This window comes from Guyanagaster necrorhizus (assembly GCF_019112545.1).
Source record: "Guyanagaster necrorhizus MCA 3950 unplaced genomic scaffold BT62scaffold_52, whole genome shotgun sequence".
Classification (NCBI taxonomy): domain Eukaryota; kingdom Fungi; phylum Basidiomycota; class Agaricomycetes; order Agaricales; family Physalacriaceae; genus Guyanagaster; species Guyanagaster necrorhizus.
The window spans coordinates 167169-190341 of record NW_025064931.1 but is presented as its reverse complement, the minus strand read 5'-3'; the positions used below and the strand labels follow the sequence as shown (position 1 = coordinate 190341).

Sequence of the window (23173 nt, the reverse complement as noted above, 5' to 3'; positions counted from 1 at the left end):
GGAGCAAGTGCGTCTTACCGCCATTGATTTTGTGAACGTAACAAGGCGCTTCGCGCCTTGAAGGGTCGGCAACACTTGATGTTATCAGATGATGAGTTTGCTTACTCACAAAGAAACCATGCTGAACGCCAAGAAAGGCGTCGAGGCTTCAGGGGCGTGTGAGTACAAGCTCCCTTCGCGATATACATATTACATACCCCGGTCACGGTTGCAATACTCCCGCCCTCACGACGAAGCTGCCTCCTCTTTTGAGCTGTCCTGTCGAAATCATATTACTACACTCGTGTCTGCGTTCGCGACCCACTTGATATCATTTCCCTCCAATGTGCCTGATCATAGTTGCGTTCCCGCTCTTGCAGAAGCTTATCCCGTACCTCATTATTCCGAACCTTTTCCCCGACTTTATAGAATTTCTTCCTTCTCGCTCTCACATTCTTGTCTCCCTTCTCCCTGCTGACAAAATCCCGCAAATATAGATCAAACTTCCTGTCTATCATCAATGTTGGGTGTTCAGCCTAGAAACATGTTACAATTATAAAGTATGGGGTATCGAAGTTCAACAAGAACGAAAGCGAATGAAAGACCAAGAAAGCTAACAGTACAACCAAATAATGAGTAAGTAAATCTAGTGATTGATCATAATGTCATCGGGCCCACCACCAGCCGTTCATTACCCTGGGCGTCGTCGCATTGTTTTGCGATCCTCCCTGCAACAGCAACAGCTTCCTCTACCACCCCCCTTGAAGGTGAGGACCCTTCGGTATGCTTCAATAGATCTATGAACCAAAGTCAGTATCGAAATACACCCCGAAATCAAACCTACAAACCTCGGTAAAACAAAATATAACGCGTAACCCTCTGCACAGGGAGGATGGCTCGGTCTCGCACGGTCTGGACATTTTTGTTCCAAGGTGGGAGAGAGGGAAGGGATTTCCGCCATGTTTCTTTCATCCTCGACGATACAGACCTTCCAGGGGAAGGCAGTAAGGATGCAGATGAAGGAAGCGTGGAGCACCGTTTCGGGGCCATGGAAACAGATAAATCACTGAAGGTAGAGCTGCGCCATAGGTCTTTGGGCGCTAGTGACAGCATCGTCGAACTTCTTTTGGGTTTGTTATTCTCCGTAGTCGAATTCGGCAAAAACGGCAAATCTTTCTCGCTTCCCCTAGGTCCTTTTGACGGCCTCCTCTGCCTCTTGAACTGTACTCCCTCGTCGAACCAGCCGCCGACTACGGCACACCACCCACTAAGTGCATGTCCCATCTCGTCTTCCATCGCTACGAACGCGCCGGCTATTCCGGCGACCGAGGGATCGGATTCCATCGCTCCGAGGAGAGCTTGAGAAACATCGATAAGTGCGATCAGCCGGGTATGCATGAGCAACGGTGAGGGATGCGATGGCCACGGTACGCCTTCCTCCTCCCCGTATGAATGTGGCGATGAGCGCAGTAGGTCATATAGATGGTTGAGGTAGCGCCTCTCGGTCCTCAAGAGATCTCTTGTCGTAAATAGTGCCATCAAACTGGACCGTCGTTCCGGAACACTGGCATTGCATGTCGTATCCGTTGCATCATCATCGTTGGCATATGACTCGTATTCGAAACTGGTGCACCGAGTGAGGCTGAACACGGTCTCTGCGAATGCCTCGTCCGTAATGGCGTCGTCGGTCATGAGAGTCCATCGGCGTCGGCGTTTGAGTTCAAGCTCATCTTCCTCATCATCTTCTGAGAAGCAGCCAGAACAGGAGGAGGGGGAAGCGTCTTTAGGAACAAGGGGGGGACGCGGGCTGGATGGAAGAGCTTCCTGGTCGTCATTATCTGAGCCTAAGGTAAACATGCCTCGTCTCTATGGTACAGATGAACGAATTAATTGGAGCGCGGGGGAGCAGACTCACTGGAAAAAGAGTGGGAGTACACTGTGCAAGTTTAACGGCGGAAAAGCTGGATGGGGGCGGGGTCTGCGATACCTTGCGCCTCCGAAAATTGAAGGAAAGTGTCGCCCTTCGCTTTGGAGGCGCCGAGGTTGTCGGCGGTTCTGTCGGTCTCTGCTTCGTCAGTTTCCGTGACGGCATCGACGCCGCTCGTTTGGGTCGTATTAAGGGCGTCGTCGACGAATTCCCATACGAGGTCACCGTCTCCGGCCGCGAGGTCAGGGTGCTAGGGGCAGACACTGTACTAGCGACAGGACTCGATGTCGGGCTCCTCAGCCGCCTCGTGCTCATCGAAGAGAACGAGTAGGGGAAATGAGAAAATGAAGGGGGGGTGTCTAATACGAAGGAAAAGGGTGAACCAGGTGGAGGTGGTTTTCTTAGCTTGTTCCTGGGGGGCCTGGGGGCTGGATGGGATGTCGATGGCGTGACGAGCTCGTGTGAGTGGGACGATATCGATGAGGTCGACATGTCGCCGCGATATATCAGCTCGGGGACATCCATCGCAGCGACTACCATGGCAGGAGGCAGGGTGGGTGCTGGACCGTGGGATCCGAGTGTTGCTGCCCACAACGCTAGTAATAATAAATTTCATGGCGATATGACGTCATTACCTTCACTGCCCCTATTCATTCTACCTTCCTTCTCCGTGCATCACCTCCCATCATTAGTCTCCTTTCTCGTGCATGCTTTCCCCGCTTTCAAATTGTGGCGTAACGGCCTGGTGTGAGATTTGTCGTACCCACGGATATAACGGATTAAGTGTATACTTCATTTCCTTATTACTCCCGCCCCGACGACAGCAACCCGGGATTCCTTGCATTCTACCTGTCCTTCCACTCGACGGTCCTGCACTATTTCGTTATCATATCATGTAACCATTGACCCCACACGCGGCGTACGTTATGGACCACTCGCGACTTTCCGAAGTATCGAGCGCCATCGAGGAAACTTTCTTCATCATATGGCACTGCTTCCAAGCCGTCTTTCTCATCACATCATGATCAGCTTCTCCGGCTACTCATTTCGACTTGTTCTAGTATCGACGAATATAATAGTTTGCGTGGGTAAATAGACTCCATCATTACGCTACTCGCCTCACCAAATACACCTTCTTCTCTGTGCTTCACATTCCTTTACTCTTAAATAACCTAGCATTTTCTCCGGCGCAGTACGCTAAGAGCCACCCGCGTTTCCGACCTACGATTCGATGCTCCCACCAGTCTCTACTCCACCGCCGCCTCTTGCATCTCCGTACGAATTGGATGGGGCGTCAAATGAGGAATAGGGCGTTCAACCTGGTAAGGACAACTGGGAGAGCAGCTATGCCAAGGATCCTAGATTTGTACATCTCTCGATGCTATGTTTGATCTGCGCCGAAGGACGGCAATCATCCTGAACATTCCCCAAACCGCCCTAACAACGTATTTTAGGTTCAGCAACCGCAGCATGAAGGTATTAATTTTGCTTGTTCGCAGTACGGCTTATACCTTCGAATGACAGCAGTGCCCGAACACGTGAACGTGTAACTACAAGTCTCGCAGCCAAAACCTATCACCTTGGCTTCAGAACCCAGCCAGCCCACCTCAGTTATTTTCACCACCATCAATTCGTCGAATCTGCCTATCACGGATCGCAACGTCTCTTCCTCGTCAACTCTAAACAGTGAAATAACAAATTCCAAAGAACCGCTATCCGTCATCTTCCATCATACTCTTGATACCAAGGCAGCGCTGCTCAAGCCTCAAGCTCACTATTCCGGTAAAATGCATCCGCTTGCCACACTTCTTCTCCATATTCCAATCTGGCAACGAATGTGCTCGTGTCAGGAAAAGTTGAAAACACAGCTCTCCATCTGTTTCTTGCTTCCTTCATCATGTAGGCGCATGCGAGAACTCGTGCATTGACGGAGCACAGCAGTAATGCAAAGGTGTTTCAATTTGACCCCAGTGATTGACAGATAGGGAGGCGCATCTTCAACGATCACCAAGTTCGAAGATACGCTCTTCGCACAGAAACCGAATAATACCGCCAAACACTAAAATCGTGGCTCCTTGCCCTTGAGGGTGGATGTTTCTTGATACCCCGGCAGCTTCTCTGTCTTTTGCGTATTTGTAAGTTAGAAGCTAGATTCTGCTAGCTTTGGCGTTCACATAACTGATTCGAGGTTTCAGCGAACACCACGTTCGTACTTGACCGGATCTTGGGTATAAAGACTTTAATATCTTTCAATGGGTGCTGGACAACGAATGACTGTTCACTCACCACTGACATATAATTATGGTGCCGTATTCTAATTGGCCGAAGAATATTACACGTGCGAGACAACAAGAGCGTCCTGTTACTATTAGTACAACACAAAAGGAAAAGTCGAGACACACGTGGCTTCTTCCCCAGCGTCCAATCAGGCAATTTCGCTACTCGCATCAATAAACGTGGATGCCTTCGACACGTACATGTACACCTTGAAAAGTTGGACTTGAATCACACTGACGCAAAATAGCAGCCCTGCAATACGTCAACGATTGGTAGAATCATCCTTGCCATTCTGATACCGTTTTCTTTCTGCCTGCCTCAGTTGATAGGCAGGAACATCGCGAACAACAGCTAGAATTGTAGTTCCTCGCGCTTGAGACTCGAAGTTCGGCGAATTCTTTCTCCACCTAAAATCCTCCTTGGCTTCCGGCGTCTTCTCTTTCCTATGACATGCGGATCAAATCCGATTTTTGATTATATAAACCCCTCACTGGGGCGCGAGGATTGCCTTCCTTTGTGCGGGACTACCGTCGTTGTAATTGTTCAGTGTCTACGGTCTCGTCGGCGTCTCAAGATGACCTCTCAGCATCGAGGATTTCGAACAGTCGCTGACCTGAAGGCAGCGTCAATAACACACGTACCTATCAATGTTCTAAGTTCTTCCGTAAATCCCTTGATTTGTGCCTCGTCGTCGTAGACGGCATTTGTGATGGAAAGGGGTTGAAGTCGCTTGAATCACTCCAGAGTCAGAACGAGCTTCTGCATTCTTGGTGTTTGCTATTGAAGAGAACGTGAGCTATAATGACGAGGGCAAGTAATCCATGATCACATTAGCTTCCTCTTTGTACTATCGTCAAATCATGATCCATCGCATTTGGTCTTGTAATATACCTTGTTAGTGATGGGTTCGAAGAGCACGATCGCAATGATGGCCTGGCCTCAGCCGAATCCCAGCTCCAGTCGGCGCAAAAAAAGTGGAAAGGAAGGGAAATTACAGTTGGGAAATCTGAGAACGATATCAGTGTGAGGCTTACTGGGGAAAATGTAATACGTACAATGGCTCCCCAATGGGGCCAGATTCGTCGCCGAACGTAAAAGCCGGTACGTCGACGAACTAAGCAGAAACGTCAGCAGTACCTAAGGTATAAAAGATGTACTCACGTTGAATTTATAAAAGACGGAAACATGAAAACACCGTTCAATCGAGGGTAACAGTACTTGACGGGTTGCCCTACCACTGGGTAAATGGGCAGTAACCATTATGCCTAGCGTAGTGTACTGAAGAGATGAGATGCTCCTCTGTGGGTGGACAGCCATCGCACGTACTTCAGATTGTCGACAATGAGATGAAATCCTACAGGACCAATGTCACCAGGGCAAGCATGAACTTGGATTCATTGAACCTTGCGCAGCTGTGAACAACGTATCGCAAAAAGACGTTGTCCAGAGTTTCAAATGCTTCTTCTGGTGACTGCCATGCCGCAGTGGTCACGGTTCTTCTCGTATGTACTTTGCAATGTAGTATACGAAAGACCGCGGAGCGTTAATGATGGGCCTTCCGCCATCGCGACCATGGAGATCGCGTGCTTATGTTTTGGAGTTAGTCGACGCAGACGAAAAGCAACATGTACATACCATAACGCCAGCAGTCGACGAACATGCGCCTGCACTACTACTATCACCGACTAAACGTCCTCGGCCTTGACTTGACCTCGATGATATCGTCGACAGTGATAACCCAGAGTGTCAGGATGCGGCGACAGTGGAGGCCTCGTCCAAGGAAACCAAGACTGAATCAGTTCTTTAGGCGTTGTTGGGGTGCGGGCGAGTGCATGCTTGCTCTCGTTGAGCAGGCCCTCAGCGAGATCCTTAGGTAGAGGCAACGTGGAGGCAGTGGTCATGGAATACGCATCGTGGACCTGTACGACAGGTGAGGCGTGTGATACCCAGAGAGGCGTGAGTACATGCTCGTTACATATGGCCAAGGCTCCTGTTGAGAACTGCGTCTTGGAGAGACTAGCCGCAGATAAATAAAACAGGGAACATAATGACAAACTATTGAGAGTTGTCTGGCATCCTGGACCCAAATGCGAGGCGACGGAGAATGCGACGACGGACACAAAGGTCATGCAAGGTAAGCAAAGATGATAGCAGAAGGGAAGAAAGAAAGTTTGGCGGTGATACACGTTTTTATAGCCTGGGAGAGGATCGAGAGATGGTCCGTGCGCTTCATGGTGGCGGACAGTGCGCGATGATGCGATGTAGAGAACGGGATGATGAAATGAACCGACGCTGAGACGATGGAGAGAACAGCAGAAGACAAGAGAAGACAGCAAACAAGGTCATCACATGACATCCAATGCCGTCGATCAAGCCGCGGCAATTCACGGCATTGTCCGAATTCAGGGCTGCGGCAATTTCTCTCTTCCGCTGTTCCGACAAGCGGCCCACATGCATAACTCGTTTTTCAAGAATGCAGAACGTGGAACTTAGCTACTTTTCTATAAAGGTTTCTCTGGTGGAAGATGCTTACGAGGTCGACGCGAACTACTGGTAGCTTTGCTTTCTTAGTGGATCCGTCCTCGATTGCGGCTTCCACGTCCAAGGTCGTTGATTCCGTTGGATCGATCGGAGTTAAATAAAATACAACCTAAGGAACAATTTCGCCTGACCGGAACCAGTACACTCCTTCTCAATGTCAAAAAGAAATTCGTCGTGCCAAAACTCAGTTCCTACGATTATCAGCGACATATCACTTTCAACCCATCTCGATAACTCGGAGTCTGCCTACAATTTCCCAAGCAGTGGAGTGTCCGCTGTATCAATCTTTCAAATCACCCTGCCTGAGGTGATATCAAGACATCGAACATCATACCCATGATCACAAGTGCGTCCCTTTGCTCCACTCTTCCTCAGCCACAAATGTGAACTTTGCCGTCTGTATCAGGAAATGATGAAAACTGAATGCAGTTGTTGCTCATATGACCTTCATCGCGTACGCACTCACTAGTGTGTCTTTGAACTCGTATGTGTACTTATATTGACGTTCCGCCGCAGCGCAATGTTCAGAACCATTCGGACGTCCTTCCATCTTGACATTCTCGTAGCCGTTGACTTCTGCCGGCTTTGACTGCCAGATCGCGCATCGCGAAGCATTCCGCCAATCACCAGAACCATGCTTCCCCTCTCTGAGTCTCGAGGTCCGGCGACTTCTATCTCCTCCCCGCACTTCCCGTTCTTGATTTTCGGCGGCTTCTATCTCCTACGCCACTCACACCCCTACTGCTGCTTTCATGGTTATATAAAATACCGCAGCTTTCCTTTGATCAAGCTGATAACGCTGGAACTGGGCAGTGACAGCGATATCGTTAAATATATAGACAGGAATAATACTGTATGTGTCGTCATTGGTATTGGACGATGATGTGGGAAATCGGTCGTCCGGAATCATACTCGCGAGAGGCACGCTTAAGTAGCTCTCCCTTCCATGTTGTATTATATCAGTATATTGTTATGCGCATGATACGGCGAGTTTAGGTAGCAAGTATGCTTCTCACTCGTATGATAATCTACACGCGAGGCAGTCAAAGCGCGAACTAGTATATTATTATGTTGGCAAATGTGGCAATATGCTTATCTCTTATCAGATCTTTATGCTTCTGATTGGAGGCTATGAGCTTGATTTACATAAGCACCTTGGGTAGGTTGGTAGGTAACGCTACCCAGGAGCCTTGGGTAGCACTGACGCGGATTAACTTGAAAACCTGGCAGTGCCTCTCCTGTTTGATACGAGTCACGACTCCAACCGCCTTGAATTTAAGATGAAATAACTGTCCGTCATCATATATTCGAGTACAAAGATAAAGAAATTTTGAAAAGGATGGGTATCTGATTATGCCAGTGGCCCGTAAAGTACAGTATCTTAATAATTCATAAATTAGAGGAGGAAATCGTACTATATACCCAGCTCGCTAAGTCTGTATCTCTTCATGCCCAAATGAAGGGCCAAATACCCGCTCGTGAAATTCCTGAAAGCCTTATGCGCCTCCCTATGTGGCGACAGGATACGCAACGTCCTCTCATATGCCTCCAAACACTGCCTCACCACGTAGCGGAGGACTTTGATCTTCGGTGAGCGACGCGCTTGAGCAAGCAGAGATATGAAATTGTTGGTATCGCCACTACACTCCTCCTTGTAGAACGAAAGGATGTCATTCGCGAAGTCGATGAAATCGCGCATAGAAGGGAGAGCTTGGATGTACAACTGGTATGGGAGGTCTCTGGGGAAAATAAACATGGCAAAGGCTTCCGCGAGCCCACACTGCTCCCGGAGGAATATGGCGTATTCCTCAACTCGATGCGTCTGTGAATTCAAATTAGCCACTGTATCGAGCGACGCAGGTGGGGTGGGTTACTCACCGGCTCGAACTTGCTTTGGACCTCTAAGATGAGCCCGGTAATGAACTTTAAGGCGGAGTGGACGATGAAGTCTGCAGTGACTTTGCCGAAGTGCTGAGAACTTTCGGTGAGAAGATCAGCCAAGTCGTTTAGGATTTTGCTCGACTGCTTCTCTGATGATGTGAAACGCTACATAGCTGGATCAACATGTCAACGAAATTGCGATTAGAGAGATGTACAAACCCTGGTGAAATCGGGAACTCCACCCAACGCGTCCGAATCGTCTGGATAGACGTCGTCGAGGTATATCAAGAACATGCAGAAGAATGAAATGAACATCTTGACGTTGGTATCGTCGATGTAATGGTATGCGGCGGTGGTAATGTTCAGCCCCAAGACAAGGTAAGGCTTGAGCACCTCGACCGAATAGCCGCGGCGCTCGGCCTCTACTATACAGAGAGATTGTAGCGTTGGGTCCCAAATGGAAGGCAGATTGCTCGTGTCAAAGTGATGCAGGAAAGACAATATAGTGTGACCGGCTTCCTTCGATGCATGCCTCTGTTTCTGTACGAAATGTTAAGGTCTGTAAAATGAAATATCGACTGAAGCAGCGCACAAAGGCTAGTAGATGACCTTTACAAAAATAGTGGATGAGTCACAGAATCGACTAAGAGCATGAGGAAACTTACCAGCAAGACCAGAGAGTGCTGACGTCCAGGAGGGCATGTCTCGACGTCGGATGCCACGTCTAGGACGCGTCGAAGTAGATAAAGTCATTGCAGGTGTTCGCTTAGAAGAGGCCGCTGAAGATTCAGTGAGGAAGTTGAGTACTGCAAGGTGCTTTATATACCCTACGTCCCATTTTCGTCTAATATCCGATATCAGCGTCGCAAAGAAGATCTCACAGCCATCTGTAAGCGGGTATCTCCATTTCGTCTTTGAAATTCCGCGCCCGAGTGTTCCGCAGAAAGAAAGGTAGAGCGTGAGACCGATATAAGACAATGGACAACAAAAACATAGAAACATAGCATTGCTTGAAACTTAAAGTCTGCCGGGTTTGGTTTCAGGTACAAGACAGGTTAGAATAACAAGCACCACGAGGCAGCGTTGCATCATATTTTGAGAGGTTAAGTCGGCCCGAAGTTCCTTCATCCTCATTGAAAACTAGACAAGGAGCGACTTGCAGCTAAGAGAAAATAGAGACCCATAGAGGCTATACTGCATCCGTTTTCCGCTCGTAGATCCTGTGGCTAAGCGAAGCCGTCAGTTGCAAATTATTCGCAGCACCAACGGGTGCAGATCGGGTATTTTCCCGTCTCTACAACGCAGCACGGATGAGAATGGCCGCTGTAGCCCGTCTTTTTTCATTATATTTTACGGACCTCGGCTGCTTAGTACTCACCCACACAGCCCCAGCAAATATCAACGAATGAAACGAGCTCCTTATGGGTAAGCGTCAGACGCGCCCGTACGTAGTGCCTAATATAAAACCAGTGTTTTGAGTTCCGCGCCTGATGATATGACTCAACAGACGTACGCTTATATTTTGGAGGCCGGCCCTGGACGCAGGGAGTAAGAATGCAGAGCAAATACTCAGCGCTGTTCAAATCGTCAACATGTAGGATACGATTTCTAAGCTGGATAAAATCGGCGCTGCGTCACGGTAAAAAGAACATTAGGAGTATATCTTTCGGAGGGACAGTACGTTCGGACGGAATTGAGGCAGAGAACCTGAAGGTCATCGTCGTCAGTACCAAGTCAACAATCGGTACCAATCGGTGGCAGTTCGCGACTACACGTGGCCGGCCCTGAATGTACTTGTAACCGAGGTTAGACTTCGATATTTATTATATTAGCAAGACGACACTCAGGAAGTAACCGCCGGCCGCAATGAGTCACATCTGCTCAAAATATGACTCGGCATGTACTGCAATTCTATTATTGTAGAGATGTGATCACTTTTTCCGTCTCCAGCACATACGGCCGATACTAAAGGATTTGATATTGCAGCTCCTCAATAATCGAGCTTCACTGAGATATCTGTAAGACCCTGTCTTCGGATATGCGAGCCGGGCCATATTTGCAGCCTTTTGTTGGAGTACCGACGGGACGGCAAATTAGTTCATTTTCAACAACATCTGTGATGATCTACTAGATCTCTTTCATTCCTAGCCAGCTCCATTTGGCAGAGACCCGAGCACCATTTCTCAATAAGTAAGATTTGTTGGAAACGATATCAATGATATGGTAGAGTGCATCCAAGCACGACAAGAGGGAATGGCAAGATACTTTTCAGCTTAAATAGAGCCATAATGAAAGCGAGGAAGTTATGGATGGCCTTTTCCATTGCGCTAAAATGGTAGAAGATAGAAAATGGGTTGGCCAGAGAGTACTTAGTGAGGATTAAGTTTCGCATTAATGCAGTTACCTTTTTCCTTGCGTCAGGTGTGCCTGAGAATTCCGTGCCGTGTAATGATGAGAAGAGATAGGGAATCGGCACCGTCCTTGACACAGTCAGGTGACAACGGCATGCTTGAGCAAACGCGTAGTCTCGCAGAGCATTTAGGCGATGAGAGGGAATTCTTCTTGTTCGAAGATAAAATCAACACAAGATATCCTTGCGCCAAGATAATCTGCTGGGATCATAATTGTCATTTAACAAAGTGAAGAATTCCGAAAATGTCGGGAGATGGTTAGACAGTCAATTTCATATGCAGCCCTTGATCACATTTCAGGTATTATGCACGTAGCACACTGTTCTGGAAACATGCGGTCAGCTCTCTGTCAGATATCGGAGAAAGCCCAGTCGAGATACCTACTTGCACCGATGACACGGGGTGATCGTATTCTACATATCCTGTTATTGGTTTAAATATTGTTCTGCAATTCATTTTGGTGGCGCGCATCTATAGACTAAGATCATCCGAATGATCCATCACAGGGTCAGCTCCAGAATATCTCCAAGTCGGTGAGTCCAGGCTCGATCCAATGTCCGAATGTCCGACGCTAAATTGCCCTTCATTGATGCGCAACTTGTTGTCCAATCGACAAGGACGGTATATTTGCTGCTGCAGGGATGAAAGCCTACATATATAGTGCAGGATTATTGCCCTCCGTCTTCGGTTTTGTGGCGCCATGCTAATTAATTCGTGAAGCGGCTGACCGCTGGTATATACGATTGTCTTGGTAGATTCTGCAGGTCTAGGAGGGGCTGGGACATCCATTAATGAGCATATATATTTTTTAATATGACGGCGAAGTCACGAAAAATTGTATCTGATGCAATGTCAATTCAATAAGGGTGATAAAATTAGGGCGCACAGTCAATTTTTTATGGCGATACCAGGGGATTTTGCTAGATTATAAGGCGATGATTGCTTTTAGTATACAAGGCCTTGATTAAGGCCCGGGATAAATGGTTACAAATGGAACGGCCGCGGATCCCTCCACTAGTGGAAACCAACAGTATAACAAAAGAGTTCCCAATGAGCGATGCGGAATAGACAAATGGGTACCTGGGATCCGAGACAGATGTCCTATTTTTTGTGCAGAGAAAGATCGAAGAGCTGGACTTTATGGGGTACGATTAACAGACCAACCATGACACTCGTTAGGAGGAAAATTATTCTCTCCGCATTCACCTAATTACACTACTGTTGGTTGGCAGTTCTTATATCAATGGGCTAGTTTGGAAGAAGGAGCAAATCACAATATCAATAGTGTGTACCCTGCCTGACCTGTATTTTCTTGACATACAGACATTAATTATCGACGAGTGAAAGCATTGTCGAAGAAGTGATAACACTCGAGTGGCAATTCCGCGGTATTTAGACTGCATCTTATCTTGCAGGATGTTTCCCGTGTGGATCAGTGCTGCGAGAAACGCAATCATTCCACTTCGTTGTTGTCAGGCTCGATTGCCATGGGGATGGTCAGTCCAAATGACAATTTCAAAGAGTAGTAGGATTCTACAGGAGCGAAGGTCGTTTCCATGCGGGAGCAGGGTAGAATATAGAGCATTTATGAGATCTTGATAAAATACGGATGTATGAACCACCTGCCAATATCTTTGGTCCAAAATTGGCGAGCTATTTAATAGGGCTGACAAGCTTTAGTTTCGTACAGTAGTACCGTAATTAAAGCCATTTACTTCAAAAACCTGAGTTTCTCTAGATAGGGTTCGGAGGACTGACTTCCCGATCACAACTACCTTCTGCCATCAAAGATACTTGAAACGGCATATTTACTCCTTTGCTGTCAGCGATAGAGTGTAAACAAGAACCGAAAGGACCTGTTTTGGCGCCACGTAGTTTCCAAAAGGGAACTTCCCGATCGCACTTGAATATCACCGCGATCAACCGCAGGTGATGATTTCCCAACCTCTCTCGCCCATTGGCTGCACAACTGCCTAACATGTTATGGATGCCCCTGCGTCGACAGATGAGTCAGTACGAATGATGTCCTTCCAGTTGATACCACCTGTCCCACTGCCACTATTAACGTTTCGCTTCATCAACACCTTAGGCACCGACGATGGAAAATTGGATTATTCATCGGATTATTAGCAACTCTGAAATTCTCAGAATGTGATGGAGTGTTCTGGCTCACTGAACAGTAATACTGTATATCTTTTAAGGTCTGCTTCCTATAGACTCGACTCGGCAGCGAAATACCTGACTTGTGATTACTAGCCTTAGTCCTTCGGCTCGCCCTTACATATGCTTCATTGTTTTATCCTACAAAGGACACTGAGGAACAATCATTTACATTCAAAGAATCTCCAAAATGATTGAATTAGAAAAACAGAGCCTCACCTTTACACACGAGTCAATGACATTACTCGTGTCTCTCGGATCTCGCTTAGAGTAGTGACACATCAATATTTAGTACAATCCGTCTTGATCGACCATCTTTCATTGGCTGTTCCGCATTTGTATCGACCAACTGCTGTTGAGCTGACTGTTAAATAGTGAATCAGCAGAAGCCTGCATATTGTCAAGCATGCAACATCGCATATTCGTATTATCGGCGGTGCTCTCACTTCTGGCCCTTCCTTAGATGCAAGCTGCTGGCATTACCCGGTATCAAACAGCAATCTCGCCTCCAATTTGCACTGTCTGCCATGCTTCGGAATTTGTGATTTGTTACAGGCTACTACCGGATCTCACCCGTCTCAAAGCTATTATATGTCAGAGTATGTACTCACGGAGAGTGCTTTTACCATCTGCTGTCCAGTAATCACCAAATGCTTTACTTTTTAGATGTCCCTCGCTCGGGCTGCGTTTTGTTATTAAGTTGGGGTAGACGCAGCGAGTATCGTTTCACCAGATCTTAGACACCTCTGGGACTGGTAAACACTGATCATAACTCAATATTCATATTTTTCCAGTCACCAACATCATGAATTCTTATCCAGCTGTTTCTGATATGGCAAACTGACATGCCCTGTTCAGCATCTCTGAGAAAACGCTTTCAGCTGGGTCCTTTGGACCTTATCTCATCTGCTCATCATGTCAAGGCAAGGTATATTCTTCATTTCTGGTAGCTTTATATTAATAGTAGTTCAGGGCAATGCATATTCCGGCCATGTAGTAAAAGAATATGACCATTCTGATTTAAATGGGCTATTTTATTGTGTCTAATCAGTCACCTTCCTCAGTGGAGTCGGAGCCAGTTGTTGAAGAGGGTTGAGTTCCTCTGTGTGTTTGGCTTCTTTGACTTACATGTACTGCATTAATAGGGGATAGGAATAAAGCAGCACAGTCAGAGGCCAATGCGCTGATATGACCATGCTTCTTTGGCCTTGGAGAAGGTTTCAATGGTGTACCCAATGTATCTAGCTCATGAATGAAAATCAATTTAACTTATATAACACCACCATTGACACATGTTTTGCTGAGTACACGCCATGTACATCTGGGCCCTCCCTCGCTTGTGCAATTTTATTGACTTTGGTAATGACATTCTGTCATTTTACAAGGAGGAATGTGACATCTATCAATAAAGTTTGGCGTTACCAAGAAAATTATTCAAAATTTGTGTGCATGCAGAGCCGAGATACAGTACGCTATACAATAAAGATTAGGGATTCCAAGTTGTTATGGGTCGATGGCGTAGCTGGTTATCGCATCTGTCTAACACACAGAAGGTCCTCAGTTCAAACCTGGGTCGACTCAATTATGACCCATGTTGCCATCTGTGTTTTGACCCAAAAGTCAGCGCAGAAAAAATTGACACCATTTCCGGTCCATTGCGAACGGAACCGTCGGCGTTGTTAGTCACAGTCTTGTAGTGATCTCTTAGGGAGGGGGGGGGCCGTACCTGGGTCGCTGTTTGGATTTTCGCACATATTTGCTCATGTTGAAGTTCATCTTTGTTTTTAAGGAATATCAATTGACCATGTAATAGCCATATCTCATCGCATTTACTCGATGACTGTTGATGAAGATTGACTCAGAAGTAAACAAGATTCAGCGCCTATTCTCGGACATCTTACCATAGAAAAGCTCGCGTCATCCACGGTGTTATGTTCAAGAGATACAATGATGGTAAAGGTGATGAATAAGCTTGTGGTCATTCCAAGAATCCTTGCAGCCTGTTTAGTTTCAATCTGTATGGACCGAGATGATCTGAGGTGTACAGTAATACCGTCCCACAGTCCATCTGAAACTCCGAGCTTGAAGTAACAAGTGGGTGTGCATACAATGACTTCTTTTCCGTTGACAAGATACACATTAGCACACTATAGAAGAAACAATAGGTTAGATCTTACTTGTCCTACCCTTGAGAGGATGACATTAACCATCGATCCTAGGCATCTACGTAAAGTCGATGCCGCGTTATTTAGAAGCTCCCTTGCCTGAAAATTGGGTGATATGGACGAAGATCGCGTTGTAAGTTATAACGCGGCGACCCGGACAGCACACTAATAGGCACTCGTCTCGGGAACAGATCCATTGCTCTAATGCTGTTGCGACGCCCAAACGTTACTACAGTTAAATCTGGCCACGTCTTGTCAAGCCTGACGCTCCACCCGGTTCGGAGCCTCATCGCATTCTCCCGCTCGTGTTATTTATGGACTTGTAGAAAGTAGAGCCAATCGATACTTGTACGAATCATTGCAGGAGCATTGGAGCGGTGACTCTTCTTTGAAGGTAAACCGGGTGTATTTTGCCTAAGATCGTTGCTGGATGGAGTCATGGAGTATAATATGCTATCCACAATGCTCAATGTCTGTGTCTAGTCCGGGATATCAGGATAGCCGTCTGTGTTCATTCCGTATTCACGTCACGTTGTCCATGCTGTTGAAGTCTATGAACATCCTGCATGTATTGATGTGAGGTTCGGAAGACATAGGGTCATAATATCGTAATTCGAGCACATTCTTCAGTGAGGATTCTCTCTCGACGACGCGTCAGGAGAAGCCAGAAACTGTAACATTGGCTTCGCACCTTATTTGTCGGACCTTTGGCAATTGGTTCACCAAGTATAGCGTGCTCCTTCTCTGCCGTGAGCTCATCCTTCAAATACGATAGATTCACGATAAACTCTTTCTAGTAAGCGCAGTGACCACCTTCTTTTGACTGGTTAACTCGCTGGCTCCTCCTAGACCCGGCAACGTAGGCAAGACATCACATCCCTTCCGTCAGAATGGTATGTCCTTGAGAATCTAGAACGCGAAGCGCATTCACCCACCCATCGGAAAATCCGAGTGACAAGTCCGGATGTATACATGTCGGATTTGAGACATGAATGAATACGATAGCTAGTAATTTGATGGTCATGAATTTAGATCAAGGATGATATGTCAATGAGAAGGAAGCGATAGGATAACCGGAGCGATTAGAAACGGTAGAATGAGGTGGGATACATAATCCCGGCAAAGGAAAGTTCGATGAGAGAGCAGAGATGCACCGTGTGAAGGGCAATATCCCTCGATCCCCTTCATTGCCGGCGTGTGCAGGACAGTATTCATGGAGGATGTTCCGGTTGCACGGACTCAACCTCTGCAGCGAGCATGATTCTACGAACCACAGTAGCACACGGTAATGCTCTTTAATAGTCGCATTGCTGCTACATCTAGAAAAATTATGAGCATAGCATCTTGCGCAGGGACGTGCAGTCCTTGGCGTCACATGCAGCCCGTTCTCTTTCAGATACCAGAAAATACATGCGTCGCGCATATTTTCTGGTCAAGATCATCCAAGATAGGGTTGCTCTGCGGCAGTCACAAACCGATCTCAGTCTAAAGGCAACGAGATCAGAAGGCCATTTGGAGGACTTTTCGGCAGTGCGGCAAAGGATTTGTTTGACTGCGTCGGAAATGTTATCATGGTGGTTTGGGGGTCAGATTTTCTTTTTACAGGAGAAATGTAAAGAAGCACTGTCTTGGTAAATGAATGGAAGTAGTAACTAAAATGTCGGCAGTCAGACTCCGGGTCGGCGGAAAACTCCGAAAAGGCTGGGAAAAAAAAATCGCCACGTCGAGACGGCATGCACACGGCATCGTTCCATCGGACGCAATCGACGAAGGTACGGCTTTATAGAGTAGACGATGGGCTCTTCGCCGGTTTTTTCCGACCAGGAAGGAGATTCCACCCGTCGGTTCTGTACCAGTTCCGTGAACATATTCTGCCTAGCCAGATTCAGATTTCAGCGATTCGTCGATGCGAGAGACTAAATTTGCCTGTAAATTATCTGCGACCCAAGCTCACCGGCTCTACAGACGTCGTTCAATGCTATCCAACGTTGGTCCATGATCGTCGGCGCGCCCTCGTAACGGCAAACCTAGACACCCATCTGTCGAAAACGACGACATGCGGATTCATACGCTCTATCATTAAGTATTAAATTGTTCTCTCAAGTGCTAGTGCTGGGAACTGAGGTGATGGAGAAAATAGTAGCTGCCTTCAGACTCTTCCACATCAGAAACCAGAATGGTAAGGTCATCTGGCTATTTCTTTGGTCTCTATCATGATATCGCTTCATCAGAATCACCCTATTCAGTATGCAGGCACACTACGAGACTTTGGTTTTACCTCATTTGGGCTGGACATGGTTTGCATTCATCAAAGAAATCAGCCGTTTCGCAGATTTGGTAACTGATGAATTCTCCTGGCGCTTGTCGATGGAACTCAAAGCGCTAGCTCTATAACAGGCTTATTGTATAACGATCTTCCAGTGGATCATGTCTACGGTCGGTCGATGCGCTACCTCTTGGGCAGTGCCAACATTGCAGGGGAATCTGATGCACCCAGACGCCGGCGGCTATCATTCGGCCCGACGGCTATATTTTTACTATCAATAGTAAAGAACATACCACCGTTCCAGTAATTTTCCTTGGAATAGCTGCAGACTCTCAGTCGAGCCAGTAGTCCATGGTTTCTCTTTGGTGTTCATTTTGATATGAATGCCTAGAGCATTGCTTCGGCGCCTCAATACTCATAAATATATACACAGCTACCATTCACATTGTTTTGATTGCGTTCTACTTTGGACCCGAGGTGAGATTTCGTCTCGGGCAGAAATATTGCAAGGGAAAATCATATGTAACACGGCGAGATGTATCGTACATGACACAATATACAAGATGATGTTTGAAATTACCGCCGTGGCTCCGATCCTTCAGGGTGCTGATATACGAAATACAGCAGCGTCCCTAATGGGTATCCTTACGCTACCGACTTCGCCTTATTCCGGTAGAGGTATGGTTCAAACGCACTAGAACTCCGTGCATATGCGTGTCTCTACTTTTCGCCCTCATAATGAAGGTATCAGCACTTCGGCAAAACGTTTAGGCTATCCGGCTGAGGCTGTCCGGTACGGCCGGTATTCAAGGAGATTGGCTTTCACTAGAGCACGTTCCTACCTATCAAACCGGCATTCTATCCAACCATGATTCCGCGTTGTTCCCGCGCCCATGGTATAATCGGTTTCGCTTTCCATGCAATTACTCATCTCGGGAAGGCGCTAGGATTGTCAGGAGCGGAAATCCCCGCTGACATATCGTAATGGACCATCCATTTCATGTCTTCGGCTCTCAATTTATTGCGACGACGCACTGGTATATAAGGCTGCCTAGAATACTTCAACCCCCCACTTCTAAATCCTCAGGACCCATCTCACAGGTACTTCTATCCTCACAATCCAGAGATGACATTATCAACTGCAACCCGCCCATCCTCGATCCACAGCGTTTCTAGTCTGGCCGGTAAGCTTATTTCTTCTCTTTAATGGAGCCGGAATTTATGTATGCCCAGGCCGTCTAAAGATTCGCGTAAGTAGATCCATCCTTAGATAGATGTCGTCTTCTGATATTTTTAACAGAAACCGAAGAGCTCTGCCCAAGACATTGGAGACACTATACGTGCTTTCCTGCAACATTTTGACACCACCGACTTGCCATCTATATGGGAGTCAACACTCGAAGCTCGCTGCCTCGTAGAGGCCGAGCGTCGTGGATACTCCATTGAGGTCCTCAGGCCTTATTTAACACTTGGACTGAACATCACCGTTTCTGCGTACCACTATATTGACGATACCAACGTCAAAGTGTTCATCGCATTCTTCTGCATGTTTCTGATATACCTCGACGACGTTTATCCCAACGATTCCGACGTTTTGGGTGGAGTTCCTGATTTCACAAGGGTAACATCGCGATCATCATATTGGTTTCGTTTCAAACACTGATCATACCATGCAGCGCTTCACATCGTCAGAAAAGCAGTCGAGCAAGATTTTGAACGACTTGGCAGACCTTTTGACTGAAAGCTCTCAATACTTTGGCAGAGTCACTGCCGACTTCATCGTCCACTCCGCCCTAAAGTTCATTACTGGGCTAATCTTAGAAGTCCAGAGCAAGAACGAGTCGGTCGGTACCTTAAACTGATGAAATCATTCATGTCACTGATTGATATTTTCACAGACGCAACGAGTTGAAGAATATGCCATATTCCTTCGCGAACAATGCGGGCTGGCAGAAGCCTTCGCAATGTTCATTTTCCCCGGGAACCTCCCATTCCACCTATATATCCAAGCTCTCCCTTCCATGCGTGATTTCATCGACTTCGCGAACGACATCCTCTCATTCTACAAGGAGGAGTGCAGCGGTGATACCAACAATTTCATATCGCTTCTAGCTCAAGCTCGTGGTGCGCCTAAGAATCAGGTTCTTCGCTACGTGGTGACGCAGTGCCTTGAATCTTACGAGAGGGCCTTGCGCATCTTGTCGCCTCACAAAGAAGCGTACGAGGCCTTTACGGATTTCACAGACGGGTATCTGGCTCTTCATTTGGGCATGACGAGGTATAGACTTAGCGAGCTGGGACTATAATTGGTTTCCCCTGTAATTTATTAACTATAATTAATTTAATGTAGAGCTACATACGGTATCCTTTGAATCTCAAGTACTCAATTTAGAAGCATAACTAGCATTTGATTTCGACAAGCCTTAAGCTCCAGGAGGTTAAAGCATGCCAGAGCTGAAGTGTATGAACCGAGCCAACCTTTAGTTGGCAGAATCAAGGCACGAATACAGCGGAAGCTTGGGCAGAGATGTTACTAGCACTGAGTACTGATCGGTGATCGTCGAACCATCATTCGAAGATGATGAGAATGTCTACAAGTGCACATGATATAAGCGTCGTAGGGACCAGCAATTCCGTCTGTGATAGGACCTTGCGTCGGTGACCTAAACAGCGGCTTAAATAACACCTGCCTGTTGAGATAAACAGTAATTCTCCAGCTGTTCACTCGGATATCAGCAGGGAACGCTCGCAAACACATTAGGGTCATCAAAATTTTGCTACCTATTTAACTACATATTCTGTACACCAATGTATAGGTAATAGAATCAATGTTATGAAGTAAATGGAATGACATCGGAGGAGAACTAGTGATATGTGTGCTTGGGCTAACGGTGCTGCCCTGTGTTGCATCTCGGAGTTCTTCCTGCGCGGACGTCCACTCTTTCAAGTCCCGCTCGTATGGTTTCTTCCATACAGACCCGTTCGTTCCATTAATCAATATTTTCGTGTGTGCTCATATCTGTGTTTCAGTCATTCAGTGGAATGCTTCTAGGTTTCAACTCATGAGAACAGAAACCGAAGGTCGCCTCTCAAGAAATTCGTCACACTCTACGATCTTTCATAAATCGCTCCCACACCTCCAACCTACCTCCAGTATCCGACCCGACGTCGAAACGCTTTGTCTCATGGAGGCAGAGCGTCGAGGAGACTCTATGGATGTACTTGGACCTTCCTTGATGGTCGGACCCCATACCACCGTTCCTGCGTACCACTATCTCGACGATCTTGATATCCAGGAATAGCAGAAGCATATTCACCTTCCCTCCGCGAACTACCGTACGACCTATACATCCGAGCTCTTCCTTGTATGCGAGATTTCATTAGCTTTTCTAATGACATTCTCTCATTTTACAAGAAGGAACGTAACGGGGAAACTGGTAATCTGATATCGCCAATAGCTCATGCTTGCAGTGAGCCAAGGAGTCTCTCAATGCATTCGAGTGTATGAGACAGTCCTGTATATCTTACAGCTGTACGTCGAAGTGCGCAACGCTTTCAAGGAATTGGACGCTTAGCATTTCATTTGGGTGCAACATCCGCCTGTCTCGACTGGATCAGTACTTTTCAGAAGCCAGTTATCAGATCAGATTTCCCAACAGAGCTACTGCCGCGAGATAAGTTAGCGCCGCTGGCAGATGATGGTCAGTGGCAGAGTCAAGGAAAGCGACTGGGCTAAACGAACAAATAACGCCCTTTCATGACGACCACCTCAACTCTCCTTGCGTTACATTTATTCTTGACATTCAGATGCAGCGTTGCCTCCTCAGATCTTTTCGTTATTGTTCCAGGAGGCCTCAGGCCGAATGGCAACCTCTTCAAGTTGTTCCCTATCAGTATTGCATAGGTGTTAGAAACGGGCGAAGGACTCTGTGCGCAACACATGAAATACAGATGGTACAGCATGGATAATGCTACTTTTTTCACTGGGAATCTGTGGTACCGAGGTTCGTCTCTCTTGCTGGCCTCGTACATACTATTTTGACACAGAAATGATAGGCTCCGGTCCTATCCAAAAAAGCACGTTTACCTCTGAGAATGTTTAATTCGGCTCGGTGCTTATATGTTCGGTATTATTATGCAACACCCTTTCCTTGTCCATGAAATCGACTGAGGTGGGGATGTAGGCTGCCAGCACCTCCAGGGAGGGACTTACTGCTCTCACGGCAACGAAAACCAACTGTATTCCAGTGCCAGTTCCATTTGCATCGCAACAGCGTGGTCGGAACAGTCGTTGGGTGTTACTCGCGTTGCTGAACTGATCATAACGCAGTGATAGAGAAGTTGGGCACCAAATGCAATCGCAAGTCAGACGACGCAAAACTTAGTGCTGTCCTTCCACGGTGACTTGCGAGGGGTGCAAAGGTCTGTGTTTTCCTCGCCTCGTAAATATGCTTTTGAATAATAAGAAGGCAGGCAACGGGTATAACAGCTCCGTCATGGCAGAAGGCTTGCTCAGAGCGAATAGATGAAGGCGATTTGCTCCTAGGTGCCAACCCAGATAATGCTGACAGAAAGGCGCGTTAGGTATCTGGCGCTGGGCTACGATCAACAATCCTGTTCGCATGGAAATTCCTTAGTCTTTCTTTCTTCGCGGAAGGATGCCGGATGAAGCAGCCGCTGTCATGTCATTGTGAGTTTTCAAATGAAACCTTCTTTCGTCACCCTGCCTTACACAACGTATTCCTTTACAGCCTGTTCCTCGCTACAAACTGGGTACAGGGATTGGACTTCTATATGAGGAATGTTTATGCTACATAGCGTTCCGTCTACCCCCTTCAGTCATTTCGGTTTCTTGTCAAGAAGCGCCTGCCGACTATCTCGTTGTGCCTCGTCATTCTCCGAACAAATGAGGCTTAGTGTTATCAAATGCTCGTTCCTTGAACAATCAAGCTCACTGGTTTCAGGCATTCCCCAATCATATTTGGTCACATTCTTGGACTCGTCATATCATCACATTTACTCAGTGTTACTATTTTGTTTGAAAGATGCAATCTTCAGGTAGCTCGGGCCGGGCGCTACTCGATGACCCTATTCTATTCATCAAACTTCGTGACGGGGAATGATTTCAGGTACGAGTCTGACACTTGTACCCAAACCAGCTCATCATCGCCCTCTCTAAAGCGTCCGCTGGTCTTCCCCACTGAGCCTTACAGCTCTCTCTGTGTGATGGGCTAGCGCGATGCCATCGATGCCTGAGAGAGAACGACGCCCACTTTTGAAACATCTGATCCCTCAAATATTATTCCCACGTTCCAAAAGTGCAACGGCCTCTGCTGATGTCGCAGTACCTGTTCACTCTGTTCCTGTATCTTAATTGCCAGTGGGCGTATTAATGCGATTGACAACGTCCATCGAAACAGAGAGAATTCAGTCATTTCTTGTCTTTATCGATAGGCGGCGGCATGGAGATATGATTCCACAGCCGCGCCGCACACTACTGCAAGCATTTGTGCATCCTTGAAGATTTTCGAGAAGACTGGAAGGTATTCCAGTTCCGGGCCTAAAG

The 23173-nt window shown here is 47.0% G+C and overlaps 6 protein-coding genes and 1 non-coding gene across 7 annotated transcripts; 3 read left to right on the top strand and 4 right to left on the bottom strand.

Moving 5' to 3' along the window:
- Window positions 1-240: 240 nt before the first annotated feature.
- Window positions 241-2480, bottom strand: BT62DRAFT_938215 (uncharacterized protein). The gene is made up of 3 exons (XM_043187486.1): window positions 1895-2480; window positions 828-1845; window positions 241-776 (listed from the first exon to the last, which is right to left on the bottom strand). Exons 1-3 carry the CDS (start codon window positions 2444-2446, stop codon window positions 637-639), a joined length of 1710 nt encoding a protein of 569 aa, XP_043033755.1. The 5' UTR covers window positions 2447-2480; the 3' UTR covers window positions 241-636.
- A 352-nt stretch (window positions 2481-2832) lies between these two features.
- On the top strand, window positions 2833-3969 carry BT62DRAFT_1012912 (uncharacterized protein; the record flags this gene model as incomplete). Its single annotated transcript, XM_043177990.1, has 5 exons — window positions 2833-2910; window positions 2986-3228; window positions 3269-3404; window positions 3464-3825; window positions 3892-3969. 5 exons carry the CDS (start codon window positions 2833-2835, stop codon window positions 3967-3969), a joined length of 897 nt encoding a protein of 298 aa, XP_043033754.1.
- A 362-nt stretch (window positions 3970-4331) lies between these two features.
- BT62DRAFT_1012911 (uncharacterized protein) lies at window positions 4332-5843 on the bottom strand (the record flags this gene model as incomplete). Its single annotated transcript, XM_043177989.1, has 13 exons — window positions 4332-4416; window positions 4483-4626; window positions 4675-4707; window positions 4763-4796; window positions 4825-4912; window positions 5075-5121; window positions 5179-5189; window positions 5239-5297; window positions 5345-5461; window positions 5510-5537; window positions 5587-5654; window positions 5711-5769; window positions 5819-5843. 13 exons carry the CDS (start codon window positions 5841-5843, stop codon window positions 4332-4334), a joined length of 798 nt encoding a protein of 265 aa, XP_043033753.1.
- A 2175-nt stretch (window positions 5844-8018) lies between these two features.
- Window positions 8019-9688, bottom strand: BT62DRAFT_633016 (terpenoid synthase). Its single transcript, XM_043181697.1, has 6 exons — window positions 9432-9688; window positions 9271-9384; window positions 9198-9214; window positions 8825-9145; window positions 8603-8770; window positions 8019-8546 (listed from the first exon to the last, which is right to left on the bottom strand). Exons 2-6 carry the CDS (start codon window positions 9356-9358, stop codon window positions 8139-8141), a joined length of 1002 nt encoding a protein of 333 aa, XP_043033752.1. The 5' UTR covers window positions 9359-9384; window positions 9432-9688; the 3' UTR covers window positions 8019-8138.
- A 4656-nt stretch (window positions 9689-14344) lies between these two features.
- Window positions 14345-16315, bottom strand: BT62DRAFT_924155 (uncharacterized protein; the record flags this gene model as incomplete). The annotated part of the gene is made up of 8 exons (XM_043184580.1): window positions 14345-14417; window positions 14485-14546; window positions 14745-14777; window positions 14903-15016; window positions 15078-15323; window positions 15354-15440; window positions 16033-16101; window positions 16277-16315. The coding sequence occupies 8 exons, from the start codon at window positions 16313-16315 to the stop codon at window positions 14345-14347; spliced, it is 723 nt and encodes a 240-aa protein (XP_043033751.1).
- On the top strand, window positions 14684-14757 carry BT62DRAFT_t182. Its single transcript has one exon. It is a non-coding gene; the product is annotated as a tRNA-Val (tRNA).
- A 2351-nt stretch (window positions 16316-18666) lies between the features above and the next one.
- BT62DRAFT_938210 (terpenoid synthase) lies at window positions 18667-19959 on the top strand. The gene is made up of 5 exons (XM_043187485.1): window positions 18667-18791; window positions 18841-18857; window positions 18908-19228; window positions 19284-19451; window positions 19506-19959. Exons 1-5 carry the CDS (start codon window positions 18734-18736, stop codon window positions 19911-19913), a joined length of 972 nt encoding a protein of 323 aa, XP_043033750.1. The 5' UTR covers window positions 18667-18733; the 3' UTR covers window positions 19914-19959.
- The last annotated feature ends 3214 nt before the right edge of the window (window positions 19960-23173 follow it).

What these genes read in the sequence shown, in the direction of transcription:
- BT62DRAFT_938215 (XM_043187486.1), bottom strand. Translation starts at nt 2,446, where the DNA reads ATGGTAGTCGCTGCGATGGATGTCCCCGAGCTGATATATCGCGGCGAC. An exon ending in GTACTCCCACTCTTTTTCCA is followed by an intron (nt 1,846 to 1,894) that starts GTGAGTCTGCTC and finishes TCTGTACCATAG; the next exon opens with AGACGAGGCATGTTTACCTT. An exon ending in TTATATTTTGTTTTACCGAG is followed by an intron (nt 777 to 827) that starts GTTTGTAGGTTT and finishes TTTGGTTCATAG; the next exon opens with ATCTATTGAAGCATACCGAA.
- BT62DRAFT_633016 (XM_043181697.1), bottom strand. Translation starts at nt 9,358, where the DNA reads ATGACTTTATCTACTTCGACGCGTCCTAGACGTGGCATCCGACGTCGA. An exon ending in GAGTTCCCGATTTCACCAGG is followed by an intron (nt 8,771 to 8,824) that starts GTTTGTACATCT and finishes CCAGCTATGTAG; the next exon opens with CGTTTCACATCATCAGAGAA. An exon ending in TCCAAAGCAAGTTCGAGCCG is followed by an intron (nt 8,547 to 8,602) that starts GTGAGTAACCCA and finishes TTGAATTCACAG; the next exon opens with ACGCATCGAGTTGAGGAATA.
- BT62DRAFT_938210 (XM_043187485.1), top strand. Translation starts at nt 18,734, where the DNA reads ATGACATTATCAACTGCAACCCGCCCATCCTCGATCCACAGCGTTTCT. An exon ending in GAGTTCCTGATTTCACAAGG is followed by an intron (nt 19,229 to 19,283) that starts GTAACATCGCGA and finishes CATACCATGCAG; the next exon opens with CGCTTCACATCGTCAGAAAA. An exon ending in TCCAGAGCAAGAACGAGTCG is followed by an intron (nt 19,452 to 19,505) that starts GTCGGTACCTTA and finishes ATATTTTCACAG; the next exon opens with ACGCAACGAGTTGAAGAATA.